Below are 27,956 nucleotides of genomic sequence, written 5' to 3'. Positions count from 1 at the left end.
TATCCTCTGTATTCTCCTTTCACTTTCACTTTATAACTTCTTATCAGCATGTTCAGCCAATCAGATCCTCCGGTCCTGATCTCCGAGTTCCTGACGCTGTAACTGTGTCATTCTGCAGAAGTCGGATCCCCCCAACAGATCACAGACAGGAGGATGAAGATGACCGTCCTCATCCTGCTTCTTCTGGGGTTGTCAGAAGGTCTTGGTGGTAAGTATGAGGAGCGGAGAGTTCTCAATGTCGGGGTAGATGAAGGTTGGTAATAAAGGGCAGAGTACACATCTGTATGTGTCTATGGCAGCACACGGGCTAAATGGTTAGCACTTCCACCTGGCAGTACTCGGGTCGTTGGTTCAAATCCCAACCACAGCACCACCTGCCTGGAGTTTGCATGTTCTCCCTGTGTGGGTTTCCTCCGGATACTCCGGTTTCCTCCCACACTCCAAAGACATGCTGGTAGGTAATTGGCTCCTGTCTAAATTGTCCCTAGTATGTGTATGTATAAATGTGAGTTAGGGACCTTAGATTGTACGCCCCTTGGGGGTTAGGGACTGATGTGAATGTACAATATATATGGAAAGTCCTGTGTAAATTGATGGCGCTATATAAGTACCTGAAATAGATTAAAAGAATAAAATATAGACCTGCCCAGCCTTCTACATATAACCTCCTGCAATAGATTGCTGCTCCAGACAGAAGGTGGTCCCAGCATCGGGGAGCCCACACACATGATAATTTCATTATATCATTAGTATGTAGGTTCTAAGCCCTGGTTCACACTGGATGCGATTTGCATGGCTTGCAAATCGCATGCCAAGTCACACCCTATTGTTCACAATTACAGAGGTCATATCCAAGAGGTTCTGACATGGTCAGAGCCGCACTGATTTCTACAGCAGTACCTGCACTACTTTTGGTGCGATTTGCATAGATATCTGTATCAGATGTCTTGCAAATCGCACCTGAAATCGGTGGGTCTCCCGACTTTGCAATCATTCAACTTCACTCTAAGCCACTTGATTTCAAAGTCGTGCTTGATGTGACCGGAAAATAATGCAGGCCATACATGGGTCGAATTCTGAGCGAATTGTATTTAGAAAATCAGAAATTTTGTTCGTTTTGTAATCCGATTGATTTCGAAATTCAATCAACCAAGCTTTCAATTTCTCATCATGTTGCTACAGAAAAGAATTTTCATGGCCAAGAATTTTCTTTTCTTTCCAGGTCACAGCTTTATTTTTCTCGCACAATTCTCCCTTAATTGATTTGAAATTTGTTCATATTTCAAAAAATTTCCAACATGCCTGATCACTCAGATTCGATGGTCACACGAAAATCATCCATTTCTGTGATCCACTGATCAAAAAATTCAAACGAAAATTCTTAGAAAAGATTTTCGAAAGAAAATTCTTTCAGATTTCGACCCGTGGCTGGCTTAAAGGTCACCATACATGTTACAATCAGATTGCACAATCAATTTAAATGTACTAAAATGATGTAATGATAATGTATAACTAGAAATAAATAAATGATGTAATATGAGAACCTACCGAATCTATCCAACAATCTGGATCTGTTCAGGTATACGGCTGCACTATAAATGTTGGAAGATGTAAAGGATCTGGCACCGGGGTTGTCACCTCGTCCATTTAACCACCTTTTGCCCGCCGTATAAGGTAATGACGGGCGCCAGGTGGTTCTCTCATTCTGGGAGGACATCATAAGACGTCCTCCCACTCTAACCGCACGTGCACGGCTCCGGGAGCGCGCAGCATTGCGATCGGTGGTGCGCTGTTTCCCTCAGACACAGCAGATCACCGATCAACAGAACAGCCAAAGACGTTGGTTCGGTCATGTGATCAGCTGTGTCCAATCGCATGTAAATAGGGAAATGCCGAGCTGTCACGCTGACAGAGGAGAGGCGATCCGGTAATCTTCATTTCTCAGAGGGGACATGTACACTGATCATCAGGGCACTGATGATCAGTGTAGCCCCAGCAGTGCCACCTGTCAGTGTCCATCAATGCCAGCTGTCAGTGCCCATCAGTGCCTCATCAATGCCACATATCAGTGCCTACCAGTGCACATCAATGCCACATATCAGTGCCTATCTGATCTGCCTTTCAGTGCCCCCTATCAGTGCCAGTCAGTGCCACCTATCAATGCCATATATGAGTGCTGCCTTTCAGTGCCCATCAGTGATGCCTGTCAATGCCCATCAGTGCCACCTACCAGTGCCTCCTCATCAGTGCCACCTATCAGTGCCCATCACTGCAGCCTCATTAGCGCACATCAGTGAAGGAGAAAAATCACTTATGTACAACATTTTATAACAAAAACTAAGAAATTTTTTTTTTTTTCACGTTTCAGTTGTTTTTGGTTTGTTTAGGAAAAACTAAAAAATCCAGAGGTGATTATATACTACCAAAAGAAAGCTCTATCTGCCTCAAAAAATTATAAAAATTTCATATGGGTACAGCGTTGCATGACCGTGCAATTGTCAAAGTGTGACAGCGCTGAAAGCTGAAAATTGACCTGGGCAGGAAGGGGGTATAAGTGCCCGGAAGGCAAGGGGTTAAACCCGAACACATATTACTGACACGGGTTCTGGGGCTGATTTATTGCAGATAAGGCACTGCGTGAGTTTATTGACAGCCGTATTCAGCCCCAGAACCCGTGTCAGTAATATGTGTTCGGGTGTAATGGGACGAGGTGACGCCCTAGGTCAGGGGTGGGCAAACTTTTTGACTTGAGGGCCGCAATGGGTTCATATATTGGACCCGGGGGCCGGACCAAGAGTAGATGAATGATGTGTATGTGTCATCCATAGTAAGTATAGTAATATTCCCCCATAGTAAGCATAGTAATTAATCCCCCATATAGTAATTCATCCCCCATAGTAATTCATCCCCCATATAGTAATTCATCCCCCATATAGTAATTTGTCCCCCATAGTAATTCATCCCCCATATAGCAATTCATCCCCCATATAGCAATTCATCCCCCATATAGTAATTCATCCCCCATATAGTAATTCATCCCCCACATAGTAATTCATCCCCCATATTAATTCATCCCCCATATTAATTCATCCCCCATATAGTAATTCATCCCCCATATAGTAATTCATTCCCCATATAGTAAGTCCCCCATATAGTAATTCATTCCCCATATAGTAAGTCCCCCATATAGTAATTCATTCCCCATATAGTAAGTCCCCCATATAGTAATTCATTCCCCATATAGTAAGTCCCCCATATAGTAATTCATTCCCCATATAGTAAGTCCCCCATATAGTAATTCATTCCCCATATAGTAAGTCCCCCATATAGTAATTCATTCCCCATATAGTAAGTCCTCCATATAGTAATTCATTCCCCATATAGTAAGTCCCCCATATAGTAATTCATCCCCCATATAGTAAGTCCTCCATATAGTAATTCATTCCCCATATAGTAAGTCCCCCATATAGTAATTCATCCCCCATATAGTAAGTCCTCCATATAGTAATTCATTCCCCATATAGTAAGTCCCCCATATAGTAATTCATTCCCCATATAGTAAGTCCTCCATATAGTAATTCATTCCCCATATAGTAAGTCCCCCATATAGTAATTCATCCCCCATATAGTAAGTCCTCCATATAGTAATTCATTCCCCATATAGTAAGTCCCCCATATAGTAATTCATTCCCCATATAGTAAGTCCCCCATATAGTAATTCATCCCCCATATAGTAAGTCCCCCATATAGTAATTCATTCCCCATATAGTAAGTCCCCCCTGTGTCACTTACCTTTGCTCCGCGCGTTCCTCTCGTATTCCCGCGCCGTTCTGGTCTTCAGGGAGGACTGAGAGAAGAGTTCGTCACGCTGCCCCGCCTACATCCTGGCTGCCCCGCCTACATCCTGACAGCTGCAGAGTCCTGACGCCCGAGAGGAGGGAGGGGCCGGCCATCCGAGAGGGGGGGCGGCCATCCGAGAGGAGGGGAGCGGGCGCCCGGCACACAGGAGACCCGCATCTAAGTTTGTAAAGAGCCGCGGCTTGCCGACCACTGGCCTTGCGGGAGCCTAGCTCCGCGGGCCGGATTAAAAGGTCCGCCGGGCCGTATACGGCCCGCGGGCCGTAGTTTGCCCATTGCTGCCCTAGGTGTTTAGTAGGATTACATTGTGTGATATGACCGATAGTCTCAATACATCTTTTACATCAAAGTCATATATAGAGAAGGAAATGTGTACACAGACCAGGGCCTGTCCTGGTGCATTCAGAGATGATGACGTATTAGACATCTGAGATTCTGGGCCCTCAGCTTAACCCCTTGACCCCGACCGCACGCAAATCAGTGATCTCACAGAACTGGGCTTTTTTCTGTGGGGCTGCTAATTTGTGCACCATCTTTCTGCTGGGAGCGCGCCCCACGGTGCACTCCCAGCACAAAGACCGGGGTGTCACTGAGAGCCCCGGGTCCCGTTCTAACAATCTGAACTCCCAATTTCAGGTCACTTGATCGCTGTGATAGCTTCTGATTGGCTATCACAGTGATCAGTCACTGTGAAGCCCGCCCTCCCTTGTTTTCTCTGAATGGAGGAGAAGGATACATTGTATCTCTCTCTGTCCTTTCAGAGAGAAAAAAAAAAACGTGTATGTAATGCAGGCCATATATGGTTCAAATTCCAAACTATTTTTCGTCCGAAAATCTGACACGTTGTTCGCTCGGTAATCCGATGGTGCCATCATTGATTTAAAAAATCGGCCGACAAAGTCATAAAGTTCACCTCATATAACATGCAAAACTTCTTTTCCTTCCAGATCACGGCTCATGCGCTTATTCTTTTCAGAAAAACGATCGTTCGATTTGACCATCATTGAGTCGAAAATCAGTCGTTTTTCACGAAATTTCCAACATGTCCGATCACCAAAAATTGGAGGAACCACGAAAATCAGCTGGTGCCATTGACCCACTAACAGAGCCAAAATCGGCCGATTATTAGGTCCGATTTTAGGACAAAAAATCGCTCGATTTTCAACTCATGTATGGCCTGCATTAATCCTCGTGCGCACTGGATGTTTTTACAGCGGCTGTTTTTGGCTTTTGTTTTTTAGCTGGAATAAAACCCCAGAACTAGTGGGTTTCTAGAAGAGTTTTTTAGTTGCAAAAACACTCTAATGCTGAAAAACACACCAAAATGCGGTAAAATGCAGAAAACCAGACTTTTTTAGAGCAAAAAAAATATTTTTTTTTGGTTAAAAATACACTAAAAACGCAAACGCGTAAAAGCGCAGCAAAACGATAATGCAAAAATGCTAAAAAACGCTGAAAAACTCACGTCTTTAACGTGACTTTACCGAGCTAACGCTATTAAAATGCTCCGTGTGCATGGAGCCTATTAAATAAATAAACAAATAAAAATCATAATAAAAAAATAAACAAAAATATCTAGATCAAGATCTGTGCCAGGGTTAGTGTTTGGGTCAAGGTCTTGGTCAAAGGTCAAAGTCAGGGTCAAAGGTCAGGGTTAAGGGTCAGGGTCAAGTTTTTTTTGTTTTGTTTTTTTGGTCAAGGTTTTTTTTTTACATTTTTAAATTAGTGTCAGTTAGTAGTACGATAGAAAAAAAAGAAAAGCAAATTGCACATTATTGTTTCTGGGCCGTACTACGGGTACAAACAACAACTAACGTACACACATGTGGTATCACTGCAATCGTCAGAAGCTGGAGAAATTATTTTGGGTTGTTCTTTGGTGAGTTATGGTAGTAGCAAGAAATAGACAGCTAAATTTAAAAAATGTTTTCTAGTTTTCCTTTGGTAATAACAAAAAAATCAGGAGAAATCCATTACCATTTACCACCAAATGAAAGTCCAATTTGTCTTGAAAAAAAAAAATGCAGTATAATCCACCTGGATGCACAAAGTAGTTGTGATGATATGTACAGTTTTGCTATCACGTCGAAGTTGCAAAATTGTGCTTAGGCGTTAAGATTTGTTTTACTCTTAGGCACAAATGAGTTAAAGAAAAACTTTTTTTTTGTTTTATAGCCACTTGAGGACCAAAAGATTTTGCCCCCATTCTAACTGGCGATTGCATGGTCAATGCTGTATGCAAACAACATTTATATATTTTCTTCACACAAATAGAGCTTTCTTTTGGTTGTATTTGATCACCACTGGGTTTTTAATTTTTTGTAATATAAACAATAAAAAGACCCAAAAATTTGATAAAAATTAAAAAAACTGAATTTTTTTAACTTTCTGCTATAAAACATATCCAATGGGTTAAATATGTGTCTAACAATGTTTGCTGTGTGGTGTTTTGCTAAGCAATGTGCCATTTTTTACTCCCTGTTTAGCAGGTAGAAAAAAATGGCACATCGCTGCTGTATGAAGAGAGCTCTGTGTTGTTACACAGAGCTCACTTCTATCATTCAATGAGCAGATCATTGGCTGGGACCCACTGATCGGCTTGTGCTGCAGCCAATGACAGCACAGTCACGCATGTGTGAGCGGACCTGGAAGAAAGCCGCACCATACAGTTACGTGATTGACCTGTCACTGTAAATGTACTGCAGCAGGTTGGCAAGTGGATATAGAGTGTCGAGGGAATCTCTCAGATTTTTTTAATGTTTGTGCCCCCATTAGGGAGATTCACCATCTCTATTTGTCCGTTTGCCGATATCACTGAGAGCGAAAGTGAAAGAAAATCCCAAAGTTTGGGTTGTCTCCAGAACAGGAATAGAGGGGAAATTTTCCAACACAGGCACTAATTTTGGTGACAACCAGGGATTTCCTAACTTTGGTGGATTTCCTCTCATATCTATTTTTCTGTTTGGCTATGCGACAGGAAATTAAGAGAAATTTCCCCAATGGGACACAGATGGCAAAAAAGATACTGACAACAAAACACTTAAAAAAAAATACACACCTGAAAATCCCTCTGTTGAGGTGTGAATGCAGCCTAAATCTGTATTGTTTAGAAACATATATGGGAAGATTTACCGGGTAACTGGAGCGCTCAAAATCTGGTGCAGCTCTGCATGGTAGCCAATCAGCTTCTAACTTCAGCTTGGACAATGAAGCTTTGACACTAACACCCCGGTCACATTGGGTGCGACTTGGCATGTGATTCGCATGCCATGCGACTTATTAGAGCAATCATATCGGCGCTGTTCCAACTTGGTCGGAGCCGCACCGATTTCTAGAGTAGTGCATGCACTACTTTTGGTGCGATTGGTGTGTCAGATATCTTGCAAATCGCACCTGAAATCGGCAAGTCGTCCGACTTTCAAATCATGTGATTTCATTGTAAGTCACACGATTTCAGAATCAGGCTTGATGTAACTGGGGGGTAAAACCTGAAAGCGGATTGGTTTCTATGCAGAGCTGCAGTAGATTTTGCACCATGACGTTTTAGTAAATAAGCCCCATAGTGTTAAATGCTAAGTCCATCTTTTGCACAATGTTACACCTGTATTGTTCCGTGGTGCTCATGGAACCCCCCTACCCCCTAACTGCACTGTGACAGAATGCAGGGCTTCTTCAACCTTGCAGCTGTTGTCACATTCAAAATTACAGGACTCCGCCCACACAGTTGTGTCATTCATCTGACACTGTGGAAGACAGGACTTGTAGTTCTTTGTGGAGCACAAATGTGGTGATCTTTACACTCATAGTCCATTGTTACTTCCTCTAGCTCTCCAACTGAAAGCCCGTATCTCAATACAGGCAGAGAGCTGGAGGAAGAATCTGCTGGAACCTGGCCTTGCACCCACCAACCACTGATCACTGTTGCAATACTTTACTGGCTGATTTGCAAAAAAATAATAAATGCAGATTTTTTTTACACACATGCATTTATCATTTATTATTTATCATTTATTATTTATCATTTATTATTTTTGTAAATAGTGGAATTGGTCTTTAACTGCTTGACTACCAGTGAAAGTTTTACATTTTTTGCACACATGTCAAAATCTGAATTTTTTGGTAGAAATTACTTTAAACTCCAAAATTGTATATATTTTCTAAAGCGATGGCCCTGGAGAATAAAATGGTGGCAGTTGCAATTTTTTAATGTTGCACAATATTTGCAAACCTATTTATCAAACACATAAAAATATGCAAAAATGTTACTGCAAACAAACACAATATTACAAAAAACAGGTGCGCTCCCCCCACTGAATCAATCACATAAAGAAATGCAAATCAAAAAATGACATCAATAGTTGATGATTGATTCAGTGCGTGAGTGTCTTTCTTAATTATATAGTTTAAGCTGGTGCTGCTTCCAATTTAGATATCAGAGCAGGTTTTACATCTTATTTTAAAACACAATATTATACTCAATTTTTTGATAAATTGGGGTGGCATCAAGTAAATAGATACCAAACACGTCAAGTCCTAAAATTTTGCATACCCATGAAATCGCAAAAAAATACAGTACCCAAAATTCTCCATAGGTGATGCTTTAAAAACATTTACAGGTTATCAGTTTGGAGTTAATTTTGAATTATGGCCCTAGAATTATTGCGCTCACTCCAACATTTACAGTGGTACATCACATGGCACAATTTATGTTTACATACACATGTGCACCCTATGCTGCTTGTGTGCTTTGGGGTGTTTTCGGGGGGGGGGGGGGGGCGGGGAATGGGATTATTACATTATTTTTATTTACTTTTATATAAATTATTATTTTTACACTTTTTATTTTTTTTTCTTTAATAACTTTATTGCTGGGGGAAGGGCACAGCTTCTAAGGCCCATAAAAGTGATCGGGTGGCTCTGGAGCCACCTGGATCACTCCTATCTAAAATTCCTTAATTGGCTGTAAGCAGCTGCAGCAACAGTCGTGAGCTTCATATAAACCCTTGTATATCGCTCTGTTTTATAAACGTACGTTAGTAAATAATCTGCCATCAAACAAATAAATTCTCAATCTTATTTATCAGATGTTCCTCATACAGTTCCTGTTACCCGAAGCAACCAGTTATACTGTACTTTGATAACCTTGAAATGCTCTGTATTTCTTTTCAGATGGACACACTCTGCGGTATTATTATTCAGGGTTCTCAGAAACCTGCTCAGGTCTGCCAGAATTCTCTGCTGTTGCATATGTGGATGATAAGCAGATACACTGGTACAGCAGTGACTCCGGACATTTCCTTTCTGTGCCTCCTTGGATGGAAAAAGAGGGACCAGTGTACTGGGACAGACAGCTACGAAAGGCAAAATACTATCAGCCTGAATTCAGGAACAATGTGAGGGTGGGGATGAGACGCTTCAATCAGACTGAAGGTGAAACTCTCTCTATGCACATCCAAGTGTCTTCTAAAAATGTCTTCCTTTTATTTCAAATCAGCGCAGGATACAAGATAAATCTCTGCTGTGCTTCACACTGTACTTTGTCTTTTGTCAGAGAGCGCTTGTTTTGTGCAAGGCAGAAGCGTAGATAAGGTGGGGGGTATGGGGGCCAAATCTCTCCCCAGAATATCCTGACTGGCAGCTGTTTCAAGGCACTGGAGTTGCACCACCAGATCTCCTGTGTCTCTCAGTCACCAACAGGACAGTGCGGCAGAGAGAGGAGAGATGAGAACTTTGATTAGCTGCCAACTTTGACCCCGCCCCCCCCAGCAAAGGACATTTAGAGGACAGTGTGGGATCTTGCAGATTATCAGCGGGACCTACAGTAGGCAAAAAGGGCTGTGGAGGCCACATGGAAAGAAATAACAGCCCATGTGGATGAATCATGCAGAAGGTGGTAGGCCAGGCTCCCCTGAGGCTCTTTTTGGTTTAGTGCCCCTGACCTCTCATGTTGTTACTGATTCTATAGATTCTTGTGCTATTTGGCCTCACGGACATGGATATATGTGATAGGAGTTACTCTGCTTATGGTAGAGATGTACAGTATACATACCTGAACCCCAGCTGCTGGACGTATGAGCTGTGCATGATGTAAGTATGTCATATGCTCGGGAAACCTAGAAATGGGACTTTAGTTCCACTTTAAAGAGCTTGTTAATATAAAATCTCCATTGTATTTGGCCTCATCTATGGATGTACCAAATACTAATATTAGGGAGTCTAGGGATGTTTTCTTGTGCTATCCATAGCATGCCTAGCAGTTTTCGGTTTGTATCATACTAGGGACTGCCCGCTACTTACATACTACTTCACACGTGTAAATGCAGTGCATACTAAGGGAACAATACGCCATTACTTACAATGGGTTTATAGCACACCCGCCATTATTAAGTGACTGAAAGTGAGCTGTGCTTGGCGTCCACCCAAGAAACATTCTACATCTGTCAGGAAATTGCAGCATTACTTATTTTCCAGCACATTATACCTTCAGCTGTATGTATCCAGGTCATTGGGAAGGGCCGTATATATACTACTGAAGAATTACATTCATTAACAAAAAGAACTTTCTACAAACAGCTGCAGTATGAAGCAGTTCAGTTACTTTATAAACGGTCTATCCACTTGCCCTCCAGAGGATTCCCCCCCCCCCCCCCTCCTGACCAGGCCATTTTCTGCGATACGGCGCTGCATTACTTTAACTAACAATTGCACGGTCATGCAACGCTGCACCCAAGTTAAATTTGCGTTCTTTTTTTCCCACGAATAGAGCTTTCTTTCAGTGACATTTAATCGCCTGTGCGTTTTTAATTTTTTGTGCTATAAAAAAAGATGAAATTTTTTAGAAAAAAAACAATATTTTTGACTTTTTGCTATTAAACATGCGGAGGGGGGACCGGGTATCTGGTTTTGAGATTTACTTGCTCCCACTTCTGCCCAGATTGCTTAGGTCACACAAGGCCTGCTCCTCTTATGATCCTCCTCCAGACCCTGCACTTTCTGCTTTCCAGCTCTGCCTCCAATAGGGGTGCACGGAGATGTTAGGGAGAATGTGTGATTCTTGACATCTGATATAATGGGGGGTGGGGTGCTCTGGACATCTAGTCTTACAGATACAACCGGCCCTTGGAGGGCAACCATAATGCTGATATGATAAAATAAATATAAATCACTATTTCTACCCAATTACTTTCAAGCACACTTCACCTCTACCCTTAGAGGTGCACAAATATTAACATAAATATGCTCAGTGATAAAAAAAATATAAAAAAAAGCCCTTCCTTAAATTATAACCATAATAATTTCCAATTAAAGTCCAAAATATAAAAATTTATAAAAAACAAAAATATCCAATGTCCCTCTTGAAAAATAGAAAATAAATAAATACGTGTTGTCCAAAATTCATTCAAGTGTAAAGACTCTCAGCCTCTTGCATAAACTTGATTACCTCAAAAGCAAAAAAAACAAAATATACATAGTGCATTATCCTTTATAGATCAAAATAACATGTGAAGTCACTCCAGTGATATTCACCCAGGTGAAAACAAGTGTATACATATATATATATATATATATATCCACATACACATGTAATATACAGTGCAAAACAGTGTATGTGAATCACTCTTCTGTGCTCAAAAACATACAACACAGTGTACACTTCTACTAAAGTAAGGAGTGGATACCCTTAGCAATATTCAAAAATAACTTTTGCTTTAATACCGATCCCCAAAAACTGCACGATGAAATAAGTCTTCCTGCAGATATCCTCAAGGTTTATTTTGATCCCATAGTACTATATGGATCCTTCCACACTAGCACTTCAGATATGTTTCCACCATATACGCCATCCAGATACCCATATATAAGGAACAGAAAATAGTGTAATACTGCCACACACTAAAATCCAAAATTTTAATAGTACTGCTTACATTAAATACATCTTTCAATCGCGTATAACGTATATGAAAACCTTTCTGCCATCCAGGATCCAGGAGAGTCCCAGTTGCTAGTAGCAGCTAATTTTCCCCTCTCCAAGATGGCCGCCGCTCCACTTCCGGTTTCTCGCATGCGTCTGACATCACTTCCCTTTGACGCGTTTCGTCATTGGACGTAATCATAAAGGGCCTTTATGATTACGTCTAATGACGAAACGCGTCAAAGGGAAGTGACGTCAGACGCATACGAGAAACCGGAAGTGACGTCAGACGCATGCGAGAAACCGGAAGTGGAGCGGCGGCCATCTCGGAGAGGGGAAAATTAGCTGCTACTAGCGACTGGGACTCTCCTGGATCCTGGATGGCAGAAAGGTTTTTATATACGTTATACGCGATTGAAAGATGTATTTAATGTAAGCAGTACTATGAAAATTTTGGATTTTAGTGTGTGGCAGTATTACACTATTTTCTGTTCCTTATATATGGGTATCTGGATGGCGTATATGGTGGAAACATATCTGAAGTGCTAGTGTGGAAGGATCCATATAGTACTATGGGATCAAAATAAACCTTGAGGATATCTGCAGGAAGACTTATTTCATCGTGCAGTTTTTGGGGATCGGTATTAAAGCAAAAGTTATTTTGAATATTGGTAAAGGTATCCACTCCTTACTTTAGTAGAAGTGTACACTGTGTTGTATGTTTTTGAGCACAGAAGAGTGATTCACATACACTGTTTTGCACTGTATATTGCATGTGTATGTGGATATATATATATATATGTATACACTTATTTTCACCTGGGTGAATATCACTGGAGTGACTTCACATGTTATTTTGATCTATAAAGGATAATGCACTATGTATATTTTGTTTTTTTTGCTTTTGAGGTAATCAAGTTTATGCAAGAGGCTGAGAGTCTTTACACTTGAATGAATTTTGGACAACACGTATTTATTTTTTTTCTATTTTTCAAGAGGGACATTGGATATTTTTGTTTTTTATAAATTTTTATATTTTGGACTTTAATTGGAAATTATTATGGTTATAATTTAAGGAAGGGCTTTTTTTGATTTTTTTTATCACTGAGCATATTTATGTTAATAATGCTGATATGGCCTACGATGAAAAGGAGTTTGACACCCCTGGCTTAGGTGATCCAAGTGGAAGTTTACCCCCACTCTTCACCTGCTGCCTTCTGGGACACATCACAGGTCTCAGAAAACTGCAGGACCACTCACAAAGTTCAGTGCGGCTCGCCCATGTTCAGTGAGAAGCCAACTGTGAAGCAGCAAGCCTTCACACCCGGTTTCCCCTAATTAAGATGCTGGCGGTATGGACCCAAAACCCAGTGAAGAACTAGCCCAGGTGAGGACAGCGCTGGACCCCTGGACAGGTAAGTGTCCTTATTTAAAAATTAGCAGCTACAGGATTTGTAGCTGCTGACCACATTTTTTTTTTGGGGGGGGGGGGGGGGAGACTGAAGCTCCTCTTTAAAAATATGCCTGAAGTTTTGGCTGGAGAATCATAAAAATCCCAAATTTTGATTGCCTGGATTTCCTGGATAAACCAGCACAAAATTACCCCTTTGCTCGCCCCACATGTTAACCCCTTCCTGCCCAGTGCCTTTTATGAGCACTGATCACTGTATTGGTGTCACTGGGGTTGTCAGTGACACCAAGTCAGTTCCCCCCCCAGTGTCAGAATGCCAGCCGCAGTTCCACTATAAGTCACTGATCGCCGCCATTACTAGTAAAAACAAATTTTTAGTATCTATACCGCCATTTGTAAACTCTATAACTTTCATTTAAATCAATTAACCAATTAATTTACACGTATTGGGATTATTGGGAAGACATGGAGCAGAATACATTTTAGCCTAAATTTATGACGAAATTTGATTTTTTAAATATTGTTACTGAGCATGTTTAATAGCAAATAGTCAAAAATATAGTTTTTTTTTCAAAATTTTAGATCTTTTTTTGTTTATAGCACATAAAATAAAAAACGCAGAGGCGATCAAATACCACCAAAAGAAAGCTCTATTTGTGGGGAAAAAAGGACGTAAATTTCGTTTGGGTGCAGCGTTGCATGACCGTGCAATTCAGTTAAAGTAACGCAGCGCCATATTGCAAAAAATGGCCTGGACAGGAAGGAGGGGGGGGGGGGGGGATCCTCAGGTGAGCAAGTGGTTGAGGATCTGGCTTTGTACACAGGGGTACAGTTAGGGGCGGACTGACCATTGGGGAACTCGGACACTGCCCGAGGGCCCGGGGTCAGTAGAGGGCCCCATGAGATATTCTTGGTACCTTTCATAGGCTTTTTTGGGTGTGGTTTGAGTGTGGACGAGGACACAGGGGCTCCATGATCCCCTATTACCCAGGGGCCCCATGAGATTTCAGTCCGCCCCTGGGTACAGTCATGTAGGAGCAGAAAAGGGTCTTCCCCAAGCTGTTGTCACAAAGTTGGATGAACACAATTGTCTACAATGCTATTGTCAATCATTGGGAGAGATGTCCATCACCCTTTGGTCATATTGTGTATATGTGATACGAAGGTGTTCACAAACCATAGAATGCATACTCCTGCACACCTGACATGTTCTGCTCCCATGTAATATGTCCCTATGCCATGTGCAGGCTTCCATACTGCCCAGTGGATGTTTGGCTGTGAGCTGAGAGATGACGGCAGCACTGATGGGTTCACACAGTTGGGATATGATGGGAGAGATGTCATCTTCTTGGACAAACAGAGCGGGATCTATATCCCAACCATACATGAGGCTCAGCTCAGCACCCAGGAATGGAACAGCCCGGAGGTGAGATGGGGGAAGAAACAGAAGGATTACCTGGAGAACGAATGTATTGAACAATTGAAGAAGTTAAGTGAATATGGAAAAGAAGAACTAGAGAGGAGAGGTAACTGCACTACCTGCACTGTATAGTACAACTTCTATATGTCATGTCTGTGGCATTCCCTATAAATGACATCTTTATAAGCAGCACATTATTTTGATTTTTTTTTATATCAGTGCCCCTGTTGGAGACATTACACAGTCACTAATAATAGGGAGAAAAGATAGTCACTAATGTTAACCCAATACTACACGAAGGGCCTATTTAGATGTGCGGCTATCATTACCTCCTCTCTGAAAAGCAATCTGCACTCTCTTTTCAGAGGGTTTTTAACAGGTGAGGAGGAGGCAATATGTCACCTCCTCACCACCTGTTTAAGCCCTCAAAATGCTGACCCACTGCACCACACCCATGACCATTGCATGTGGTTGGAGAGTGCTTGCAGTATGGCCCCGTACACTTTAATAAGTTGTGTTCTGTGGCATTAATGCCTGCCAAATGCAACATGTAGTTTACTTTTTTCCTCATTCAGAAAGAAACCAATAGTGACCACAGTATGTGTACAGTTATAAGTGGCTGCAAACAGGCAAGAGCCTGGGTAAGGACTTTCGTTCCTAGGAGGCCATGTTATCCATAGGAATGGTGAGCAGGCAGATTGCTGACCTCTTTCAGTGTCTCTAGAGTGATTTTTATCACTCTAGAGACACTGCATGCAGACACCTTTACCAGGAAACCCTTGCTTTGATCATTACCAAAGCCTATCTGTTTAACTTCATTGAGTTACCAGTATTCACTACTGTTTATGGGTCCCACCATTGCTAGCAAAAGACAGCGGATACCACCATATCAGGATCTTTTAACGTGATAGGACTCAAGCTGCAATCTCTAGTTAAAAGGACCTCTTCCTTTTTAAGACCATTGTTATTCTAACTAGGGTACCTACATATATTTATGCCAGAGTATACATTTACATTGTACTCTGCATACCCTGTGGTAATACCAATGACCCAGAGGGAGCTGATAAGTCAACAAGCCTTCTCTTCCCCATCTTACTGCCGGTGTTGCAATTAAACAGCTGAAGCTTGCTACTTATGACTGTATTTTCTGTTAAATGTTGCACATTGATTGTTTCTATTGTGCCATTGTTCTGCTTGTATGCGTTAACTGGGGTTGTGTACCCTCAACCCATTATTCCTGTAGTCTACTCTTTTGAACCAGTCAAATATAGAAGTGTTCAAGAATTGTGTCTCTTGTATTATTATTCTCTACTATTGAAAAATGTGAGAGTCAGAGTGTCAGAGGTGTCGGGAGGTTTGCAAGGTCACTGGGGACAAGCATTATTGTGTGCTCCAACTGCCTGCTTTTAATACTCCTTTGGCCACCCGGTTGACTGAGCCATAACTCTAGCATTAAAGGTGAACCTTGGGATTTTAGGCATACATGGAGGCAGTGCAGTACAAGACAGTAACATTAAAATTTCAAGTAATCTTGTCAAAAGTTGTGTTTTCAACAAACAATTTTAGACAATTTTAGACGACTATTGGTACATACTAGCATTTTACCTAAACCTAGGGTCTCCGTTTATGAAGTTTCAGTGGATATTAAGTAAGGAAAGAACAGTGAGTGTCAGGGACATGTTGGCCATGGCATAACTGAGGCTTGTAGTCACATGCAAATGCACGGTCCTGCAGGTGCTGTTGTACGTGGCCGTGTGCATATGGTACACATATGTGCATGCGTGGGCGTACGTGCACGGAAATGTGCATTGGCTAATTCTGGCGCACACTGGCCTGTATAGGTGCAGCAGCTGCACTAGTGAATTGCTGTTTGATCTGCAGCTCCCCCCCCCCCCTATTCCTGTGCCTGATCCTGTGACTGATACCTGTGTTGACCCCAACTTGCTTCTTGGACTCCACCTCTGCCTTATGTATCTGCCTGATCTGCTTCCACCATCACTGACCTTAAATTCTGACCCGACCATTCTTCTGCCTGCTGTTCATTTCTGATCCGCTTATCTGTTACCGACCCGGCCTGTCTGACCCTGCATACAGTCTGCTACCAGTCTGCTCTACTGCCTGCCTGCTCTGCTACCAGCCTGATCTGCTGCCAGCCTGATCTGTCACCTGCCAGTCCATGATGTGACGTCTGCCTGCTACCTACCTGCTCTGCTGCCAGCCTGTCCAGCCATCCCATCGGCCAGCGAAGTGCCAGCAATTCCCGCACAGACTACAGGACTGACCAGGCACTCATACCCCGCCGTGCTCTTGTGATTGCTGTCCCACCTTCATTGGCCCTTGAGCCGGAGCCATACGAGAGGCCTTCCTGTGCTGTCAGGCTCACAAGTAAGGTACGTGACAGTGAGGGAGATTGTGTCTTGGGTTTCAATATCCCCCATAGGAGGGTGATAGGTAAATGAGGGAGAAGGGCAAAAGTTAGGTAGATAGAAGAGGAAAGGGAACCTCATAAAGTTCCAGGGAGGGGTTCCTGTAACTCTATTATACCGCTTACTCACTTGGTGGTTTTATATGTTTCTCTCCTCTTAGTGCGTCCAGAGGTGAAGGTGTGGGGACGTCATCAACCAGATGGGCTGATGAGACTTCAGTGCCTGGTGTACGGGTTTCACCCCCGTGCTGTGGATGTGAAGTGGATGAGGAATGGGGTAGACCATGTTCCTTCAGATGCAATGAGTCCAATTCTCCCCCATCCTGATGGCACCTATCAGATCAGAGTCAGTGTGGAAGTGCCAACCAAGGAGGGAGACACTTACTCCTGTCATGTGGATCATAGCAGCCTGGGGACTGAAACTCTCTATGTGACATGGGGTAAGTTGAACAACAGAAAACAAGAAATAAGCTTTATGTAAACATAGATTACATTTTCCTTCAAAACTAACCTGAAGCCTGCCATCTCCCCATCCTTTTCCCTAATTGAACATGTGGATATGTGCCACTTGCTGCCTATGCACACACAGGGGAACCACAGGGGAACAAGATGGCCATGTAGACCCATTTTGAGCCCTTTCAGGAACACAGCCTGATGAAGGGGTCCTGTGAGACTCTGAAACGTTGCCTTGCTGTAACTATGTGATCGTTCATTAACATACTGTATTTGGACCCTTATTGGTGATCCTTGGTGTGCTGGTGACATTCTCCGTATCTAAGCCAACCTGTCTGTTTTTCTTTCAAGTACTGTATGTCTAACCCAAAGAACAGTGGTCTCCAAATGTGGCCCTTTACTAGCCTTTATCAGGCCCTTGGGGCACTATTCCTCCCAATGATACCAACAGTGGGGCATAACTCCTCACATTGATACCAATGTGGAGGCAGTATTCCTCCCATTAATACCAATGGTGGGGTACTATTCCTCAACACTAATACAAATGATCGAGAACTATCCCTCCTCCTACAGCCCTGGCCAAAGGTTTTGAGAATGACACAAATATTAATTTACCTGCAAGGAAACACATGCAGTCATCATTGCTTTGCACATAAAGGGATTCACAGGCAAGGATATTACTGCTACTAAGATTGTGCCTAAAGCAACCATTTATTGGATCATCAAGAACTTCAAGGAGAGAGGTTCAATTGTCATGAAGAAGACTTCATGGAATCTAAGAAAGTTCTGCAAGCTCCAGGACCGTCTCCTAAAGTTGATTCAGCTGTGGGATTGGGGTGCCACCAGTGCAGAGCTCGCTCAGGAATGGCAGCAGGCAGGTGTGAGTGAATTTGCACGCACAGTGAGGCAAAGGGGAGGATGGCTTGGTGTCAGGAAGGGGAGCAAGAAGTCACTTCTCTCCAGAAAAAAAGGGACGGACTGATATTCCGCAAAACGTACAGGGATTGGACTGCTGAGGACTGGGGTAAAGTCATTTTCTCTGATGAATCCGATTCTTTAGGGCATCTGGAAAAAACCTTATCTGGAAAAGAAAAGGTGAGCGTTACCATCAGTCCTGTGTCATGCCAACAGTAAAGCATCCTAAGACCATTCATGTGCGAAGTTGCTTCTCAGCCAAAGGAGTGGGCTCACTCACAATTTTGCCTAAGAACAGCCATGAATAAAGAATGGTACAAAAACATCCTCCGAGAGCAACTTCTCCCAACCACCCAAGAACAGTTTGGTGATGAACAATGACTTTTCCAGCATGATGGAGCACCTTGCTATAAGGCAAAATTGATAACTAAGTGGCTTGGGAAACAACATCGAAATTTTGGGTCCATGGCCAGGAAACTCCTCAAATCTTAATCCCATTGAGAACTTGTGGTCAATCCTCAAGAGGCGGGTGAACAAGAAAATAAACTCCACAAATTTTGAAAAACTCCAAGCATTGATTGTGCAAGAATGGGCTGCCATCAGTCAGCATTTGGTCCAAAAGTTGATTGACAGCATGCCAGGGTGAATTGCAGAGGTCTTGAAAAAGAAGGGTCAACACTGTAAATATTTTCTCTTTGCATGAACTTAATGTAACTGTCAATAAAAGCCTTTCATACTTATGACATGCTTGTAATTATACTTCACTATACCATAGTAACATCTGACAAAAAGATCTAAAAACACTGAAGCAGCAGACTTTGTGAAAATTAATATTTGTGTCGTTCTGAAAACTTTTCGCCACAGCTGTACTGACTACTAACCATGAGGCATTGTTTATTCTCATTGATGCTGGGCCCTGGACATTTTCTACACCCACTGACCCCCCTAAGTCTAAAGAACATGGCCCTTTCTTTGAAAAGTTTGGAGACCCCTGCCCAAGAACAACAATGTATTGTTTTGCAGTTTTCCTGCCCTTAGATGTGGAGGCTAAGAAGATTCCTGTAAGTACTGAAAAACACTGATCAGTCTTGCCAGAATCAATTTATTTTTAACTTCTTGTGTACTGAACTAAATTCTCTAACAATGTTATTAGATTTTCCATCTATCTTCTGTGAACTACAAAACACATACTCTCATGTAATTGAGGTGAGGTGAGAGGAGGTGTTTGTAGTCCAAATCAGGGAAGCAGCCTAGGGTGATAATGCAGTTCCTTCATAGGTACGCCATATTGTAGGTCACCCTTGGACAAAAAGTGTTTTACTGGCAGGATCACCAGGTAAAAATAAAGGGAAAAACACATCTAAGGACTTCGTATAAGCTGAAATATATTACATCTTTGTTTTGGGACAGGAGCGGACTGACAACTCATGGGGCCCCCAGGCAATAGGGGATCATGGGGTCCCTGTGTCCTTGCCCAAACTCAAAAAAGCCTATGAAAAAGGTACCAGGGGCATCTCATGGGGCCCCCTACTGACCCCGGGCCCTTGGGCAGTGCCCGAGTTTCCAAATGGTCAGTCTGCCCCTGTTTTGGGATCATATGTGCTTAAAATGTTGATCTTCTCACCCACATAAAGCCACTGTGTCCAATGAGAGAAAACCACCCAGTGTCATTTGCAGTCACTGACTTTTTTGCTCATGACCTTTTTCCAAATCAGTCAGGCTCCACCCTGGATCCCGTTGCATAAATCATTAACAAGGAAAAATTCCCATGTGACTGGGATACCACCTCAAATACCTCCCACTCGCATAATTAAAGAGGATCTTTGGTCATTAAAATTAAATAAAAAATTAATGAAATAAATAAAAGTCAAAAGGTACACATACTGTAGCTGCTGACATTTAATAAACAGACACTTACTTGTCAAGGGATCCAGCACTTCCTCACCCGGGCTGGTTCTTCGCCGGTCTTTGGGTCCCCAGTGTGCCATCTTGACTGTGGGAAGCTGGCCATGACTCCTTGCTGCTTCACTTTCGGCCATCCAATCTGTATGTGCAAGATAAGCTCCACCCTGTGAATGGTCCTGCAACCTCCTGGGCCCTGTACCATGTCCCAGGAGGCTGTGAGCAGTGAGGGGGACTGAACTTCTGCTGGGATAGCCTAGGCGATCAGAGCAGGTACCCATCAAAGCTATGTACCCGCCTGCTAAAAAAAAGTTAATATTAGTGGCAGAGGAGGGGGGAGAACTAAGAACAGTGGAACGTCCAAATTTTAGTGAAGTTCCACTTTAGGTAAAGAGGATCTGTTGCCCCTTTATTTTATTTGTAAATTTGAATTCCCTTGACTGCCTCATGCTCTTTCCTGTTTTTGCTTTGGAGTGTTACCTCATGATTTCCTCTTTTTCTCTCTTAGAACCCAACAATGGTTCTGCAATTACCATGATTGTTGGTATGATCATCGGCTGTCTTGTTGCAGTTGCAGTTATCAGTGGAGTCTATCTGTATAAGAGTAAGTGTCAGTACTGGAGAATTTTATGGGGGGATTTAGGAAAGTAATTAGGGCACTTCTGGCAGTATGCTCCCTGTACCCTTACTTGTACCAAATTTATGTAAACTGTGTTCCAGTTTCGGTACCAATACCAACATGGGTACCAGATTCAATGGGATAACAACACACATAGGATGGAGCATCAGCACTACAGAAACTCCAGTCTCAATGCTGCCCATGTACAGTACATTTCTATGGCTGCTTTGTGATCTTTCCTTTTAGGAGTGTTACCACCAAACTTCTTTAAAGAAATAAAAATACAGTTTCACTGTCCAAATAATTATTTGTGTTCTTGGTCATTTTCAGAGCAGATTAGACTTTGTACACCTGTTAGGACCTAACAGAAATTCACAGCCTAAATTTTCTATAGCAGTTTGTGAGGATCTTGTATTGCCACTTTCCAATATTATCTTCTTTATCTATTTTAGAAAGGGGACATGGCTACAAGAGCACTAACCGTAAGTATTCCATTGTAAGCTCTTCTGTGTCAGTATAGTGTGATAGTGTGGTTGTAGAATATTTGTGAGGAATTGAAAATGTGACTTTCCTATAAGATTATGAACCGTACAATTTAAAACAGAAGCCTAGTTTATTTAATCCATCTATGCTTACTGTCCAGATGTCCCGCCAACCCCCCCCCCCCCCCCCACCCCCGCCTTAAAAAAAAAAAAAAAAAAAAAATATATATATATATATATACATATATATATATATACTGTGTGTGTATGTATCTATATATATATATATATATATATATATATATATATATTCACTGCTCAAAAAAATTAAAGAAACACTTTGAAAACCCATCAGATCTCAATGCGGAAAAATATCAAGCTGGATATCTATAATGATATGGACTGGGTAATGTGTTAGGAACGTAAATATGCCCCATTCTTTGACAGAAATGAAATTGATCAACCTACAGAGGACTGAATTTAAAGACACCCCAAAAATCAAAGTGAAAAAATGATGCAGCAGGCTAGTCCATTTTGCTGAAATTTCCCTGCAGCAACTCAAAATGGTCTTCCGTAGTTTGTATGGCCCCCACATGCTTGTATGCATGCCTGACAATGTTGAGGCATGCTTTTAATGAGATGACGGATGGTGTCCTGGGGGATTTCCTCCCAGATCTGGACCAGGGCATCACTGAGCTCCTGGACAGTCTGAGTTGCAACCTGGTGGCATCAGATGGACCAAAACATGATATTCCAGAGGTGTTCTATTGAATTTAGGTCAGGCGAACGTGGGGGCCATTCAATGGTATCAGTTCCTTCATCCTCCAATAACTGCCTGCATCATCTCAACACATGAAGCCGGGCATTGCCGTGCACCAGGAGGAACCCAGGACTCCAAGGCACCAGCAAAGGGTCTGACAATGGGTCCAAGGATTTCATCCCAATACCTAATGGCAGTCAGGGTGCCATTGTCTAGCCTGTAGAGGTCTGTGCATCCCTCCATAGGTATGCCACTCCAGACCATCACTGACCCACCACCAAAACAGTCATGCTGAACGACGTTACAGGCAGCATAGCGTTCTCCATGGCTTCTCCTGACCCTTTCACGTCTGTCACATGTGCTCAGGGTGAACCTGCTCTCATCTGTGAAAAGCACAGGGCACCAGTAGCAGACCTGCCAATTCTGGTGTTTTATGGTAAATGCTCTATGGTGCCAGGCAGTGAGCACAGGGCCCACTAGAGAATGTCGGGCCCTCAGGCCACCCTCATGAAGTCTGTTTCTGATTGTTTGGTCAGAGACATTCACAGCAGTGGCCTGCTGGAGGTCATTTTGTAGGGTTCTGGCAGTGCTCATCCTGTTCATTCTTGCACAAAGGAGCAGATACCGATCCTGCTGATGGGATAAGGACCTTCTATGGCCCTGTCCAGCTCTCCTAGAGTAACTGCCTGTCTCCTGGAATCTCCTCCATGCTCTTGAGACTGTGCTGAGAAACACAGCCAACCTTCTGGCATTGGCACATATTGATGTGCCATCCTGGAGGAGTTTGACTGCCTGTGCAACCTCTGTAGGGTCCAGGTATCCCCTCATGCTACCAGTATTGACACTGATCCTAGCCAAATGCAAAACGTGTGAAAAACAGCCAGAATACATAAGTAGAGAAAAAAATTTCAGTGGCCTTCACCTGTAAAACCGTTACTGTTTTGGGGGTCGTCGCATTGTTGCCCATTTAGTGCACCTGTTGTTAATTTCATTAACACCAATGCAGCTGAAACTGATTAACAACCCCTCTGCTACTTAACTGACCAGATCAATATCCCAGGAGTTTCATTGACTTGATGCTATACTCTGCTCAGGGTTACTTCCTCTTTTCCTAAGGCAGTAGCAAGGGGCACTCCTTACAGCTGCCCTACACAGTGATCATGTAATGATTTGGGTGATAAAGCACCTCAGGAAGCAGCCCTTGGCAGCCTGGGCTCAGAGGAAGTGCATTGAATGATGTTGGCATTTAACCTGAGGAAGGCTAGGTAACACTGATGCTGGCCATCACTTAATTTGAGGAAAACCAAAGACATCCAATAACTAAAAAAAAAATACTGTGGTGGACAACTCTTGCGTGAAAGTGAGTATTGCAGCCGAAACTGCCTTTAATGTTTTATTTTTTACTGGGCTATGTATTTATTTCGTTTTTGGCTGGAATTCACACATGTCCTCGTCCTTAGCTAACCCCCTTCCCAGCACACGTCTTCTTCCATAAGACCCCGCCTTCCTTCAGTACTATTGTCCTCCTCCTTAGCAAAAAACCCCCCCAAAAACTCTCTCCCTGCAGCATGGGACAATAGTTAGGTCTGGGCAACCCCAAAACTGAGACAGGAACAATAGGATACCATTATTCTGTTTAAATTCACAAGGTAGTGACACAAGTTGGGTTTATTTGGGAAGTGCTCAGGGTGGAGTATCCTACAGTACAGGATGTCATTATCCAAATTATATCCTAAATTAGAGGTGACACCGGCCCTTTAGGAAGTGGGTAAGGAACTCGTGGCAAGCAGCCTCTCACTGCCAAGCAGCACTCTGGCATCAAGCAGCACTCTGGCATCCAGCACCAGTGATGTTGGCAACTACTTAGGACCCGGCAATGGTGATTGCTCAGAAAACCGGTGACTCAGGACCTGGAAATGAAGATCTTTCACGGAACCAGTGGCACTCTGACAGCTGTGACTTTTGTGTAGATGTGGCAGCCCAGTTTCTCTCTTTGCCTGACACCACGGCAAATACTACAGCAAGTAGCTCTCCAATACAGCAGCCCTCTTTGATGGTCACATTTCACTTTCCCCATTCCCATGCATCCTGGCTTCTGCTTCTTTTTCCTCCTTTATCCAGCACCCAACTTCTAGGACTTGTAGTACCACACAATTTTGCAAAACACTGAGCTCAGTCTCTCTGGGGACTACCTTTCCCACAAGTCTTAGCTCCTCCCAGCAGTCCACAGCCATTCCTGCTGCAGTTCTGCAGCCAATCATGGTGTCCTCTGTATCTTGGGCCTTGGGCAGGCTCTCCTCCAGCCCTATGCCCATTCTCCTTCCGGTGACAGCCTGGTCCATGTGGCTATAGTCCGGGAGTGCCACAGATTGGGGCTACACAACCTTTAAGCTGAATTCCAAACATTCATTATCAGTATTAAGATAGAATACTGCAGAATCTCTTAATGTTTAACAGGCACGTTAACTATTATCAAGATACAGCCTGGCAGAACCTAAGCCAGCACTTTTACTATATGCTATATGTTGTAAAGCTCTGAAATATATAGAGTAAAACTCTGTAATGAGAACCATAAAACAGACATCCACCCAACATAAAAATACTTAGGTCACATTTATAATTCTACCATAAAATATATTAGTCTGCAGAAAACACAATACACCAGGGGTGTCAAACACAATTTAATTGTGGGCTGCATCAGCATAATGGTTGCCTTCAAAGGGCCAGTAAGACTAGCTGTTCAGAGCAACCCTCCCCCTTACATCAGATGTCAAGAGCCCCCCATCACAAAGTGGGGAGAGAGACAAGGCTGTGCAGGAGAGGTGCAAAGACACATGAAATGGCCTAGCAGGCCAGATTCATCCCGCGGGTCTTGTGTTTGACACCTGTGCAATACACTTTCCTGGCTGAATATATCTCGCTATAGAGTCAACATTTAAATGTGTTTCGTAATTTTTGATCTGATAAGTTTACATCAAGAATAACATATTCATATCATACCAATATTTTAGGACCATACACACCTATATTAGGAGGTACTGGAGGTGGATCAGGCACATTCCATCTCTTAGGTGATACAGGCATCAGTAACCTATCATATTTGTATTCATTCAAAAGGTAGTTCTATGCTGCAGGATAAAATCAGAGTTATTAAATCTTGACATGGGCTATACTAGAAATATTAATGTATTTTAAAAACTGTATTTGAGGGAGTGGCAGCTGCTGAATGATAAGCATTTTTGACATCCCCTTCACCACTCCTTGTATCTCTTGATTGGTTGGGTCATTTCTGTTACCACCCTCCTCAACCATCAGAAACGTGTGTCTGCATTAGCAGTCTAGAGCTCTCCCATTACCATCAAAACAATGCCCATATGCTATGAATGGTTATGATATGCTAGATAGGACTTACACTACCTGGAGGAACTCTGGAACCCAAAGATCAGAAACGTGTTAGGTACTTTTTCTTTACTATTTCTGTTTATTTTTTCCATTGCTATTCTATTTTGTAATAACATTTTTCTGTAAATATTTTTGCTCATCTTTTATTAACTGATATTTTAACATCCGTAAAATTACCTGTAATGCAGCCTTTCTCAACCAGGGTGCCCAGGCACCCTGGGGTGCCTTCAGGTTTCTTAAAGGGTACCTTGGCAAACATACCAAAAATTGTATACAAGCCAGCAGGTGGATCAATCTTGCCTTTTAGTACACAAAGCCACAAGTTTTCATTGTGCACTTTTATGACCTTCAAGCTGCCAGCATCCTAACAACCAATGACATCAATAGTTGATAAGGAGGACATTGGGTGCATGAACATCATCCTTGATTTCCCCTCTGCATCAGAACTGGGGTCATGTTAGCAATGTGAGGTCAAGAAAATGAGGGAGACACCCTGGAATACTAGTCAGTACCAGTGTGCAAAGGTGTATTTGCTTTGGAAGAGTAAATCACCTCTAATCTTGGGTGTACTGGATGTGTGTAGAATAGTTTTTTACATTTTAGATTGGGGTGCCTTGAGATTGTGCAGAATTTTAAAGGGTGCCTTGAGATTATCCATAGTGTGAAATGGTGCCTTGACTGAAGAATGGTTGAGAAACACTGCACTAAGGCCTAAGCCAGAACTTAAAGATTCATTATCCCTTTGAAGAGCACTACTATATAGTAAGTCTCTGCAATTTCCCTGTCTGTTGTGACTGTGTCTATTACAGACGTTTCATAAAAGTCAGAATAGTTACTGTATATATTGTGAAAGATTTGTGTCTCCAAAAAAATACATTGTGGCAGCTATCTAGTATGTAACAGGTTAACTCCATAGTTAACTGATCCCAGTACTTGTCAATCTCAGTCTGCTGGCAACACACTTAGATTGTGGTCCTATGAGCTAGAGAATCTTTGTGCAGAGTGAGGCTGAGAGTGTCATCTCATCTTGTCTATCATCATATATTGCTGGCAGCATGGAGGGCTCTTACACAGCTGCTAACACATGCTGGTGTCTTCACAGTGAGATCGGACCCATGACACTCACCAGACCTCAGATGCAGCAATGCCTGCAGCAGAGTGAGTGAAAATCCACCAGCGATTCCCCTTGGCTGCTTCAAGAGACTCGCAAAAGCCAAGAAAAAGCCTGGAAGAGCTCTCCTTGGCTCTGCACTGCACTTGCCCCCAGTACCCCTGCCTGGTGATGCTCATGTTTGGATCCTAAATGCTGCCCCCTCCAGTGCACCCATGGGTAGCTGCCTGATGGCATGTGTGCCCCCTATCCTGAATATAACTTCTTGATAACACCTCTCTGTGTTGTATATAGTGGATTAACTGTTTAAAAATCATTATTAGTAGCTTCATGTTCCTTTACACTAATTAGCTTCAACTTTTTCAGTCTCTGAGACAGAATCGCAGTTCTCCAAAATCCCTAAAGCCTAATTGCACACCATGAAAGAATATGTGGCGATCAACCTAAAATCCACAGAAGGGGACACCATCTTCCATCATCACAGGCCACAGAATTTCAGCCAATTGCTTGTTTATTCCTTCTGTATTTATTAAAATATTTAATGTCATGCCTTGTAATTTAATAGTAAATGTTTTCCTTCTATTTGAATTCATAATAAAGTGATTATAGTAATTTGGATTTGGACGATACTTTAGAAATAAAGTCTGAGTTTACCAATAGTCTGAGGCACATGAGAACTGGGCACATGTTTTACAATCTGATTGTCCAATCTACAGAATATGGCAAAAAAGTCATGGCAAAAAATTACTAAATAAATTGAAGTGTGGTGTCCTTTGGTAAATCTAAAGGAGATCCCACTGAGATCAGATTGTAATATATACCTGTAGATAAAATATGATGAGGCCACACTTTATAATCTAACCCAGGGGTAGGCAACCTTTTGTGTATGGTGTGCTGAAAAATGTTTTCGAAGAAATTGAGAGTGCCAGTTATATAAAAAATGTCAACTTTACAGACTCAATAACAAAAAGGAATTTTTATACAGTAAATGCTGTAAACTATTTGACTAATAGGAAGAAAACATTGAGCTATCAAGGATGGTAAATGGTAACTTACCCCTTTTTCAGAACACGTGCTGTGAGGCAAGTATGGTAAGGTTGAAATGAATATGTCAACAAAGGACCTCTCCAAAATTTACAGTTGGAAATGAAGTGTGAGGTGATAGTGGTCACCCAAATAAAGGTCTCTCAGATCAAACCCAATTTATGTAACTGCAGACCCTAAATCAGCCCTCATGCCTGCACCTTTACCCCTCAGATCACCCCAATTCCTGCACTTTCACACCC

General features: G+C 42.4%; 1 protein-coding gene across 1 annotated transcript; it reads left to right on the top strand.

Annotated features, from left to right (window-relative positions):
* Window positions 1–50: 50 nt before the first annotated feature.
* On the top strand, window positions 51–27,282 carry LOC149437617 (class I histocompatibility antigen, F10 alpha chain-like). The gene is made up of 7 exons (XM_089660881.1): window positions 51–208; window positions 9,028–9,288; window positions 14,429–14,707; window positions 17,188–17,466; window positions 20,805–20,900; window positions 21,368–21,397; window positions 27,037–27,282. The coding sequence occupies exons 1-7, from the start codon at window positions 154–156 to the stop codon at window positions 27,078–27,080; spliced, it is 1,044 nt and encodes a 347-aa protein (XP_089517007.1). The 5' UTR covers window positions 51–153; the 3' UTR covers window positions 27,081–27,282.
* Window positions 27,283–27,956: the final 674 nt, after the last annotated feature.

Source organism: Staurois parvus, unplaced genomic scaffold, assembly GCF_062004578.1.
Source record: "Staurois parvus isolate SC_StPar_1 unplaced genomic scaffold, SC_StPar_1.0 ptg001284l, whole genome shotgun sequence".
Classification (NCBI taxonomy): Eukaryota; Metazoa; Chordata; class Amphibia; order Anura; family Ranidae; genus Staurois; species Staurois parvus.
The sequence above is the reverse complement of the archived record's forward strand: the minus strand, read 5'-3'. Positions and strand labels throughout refer to the sequence as shown.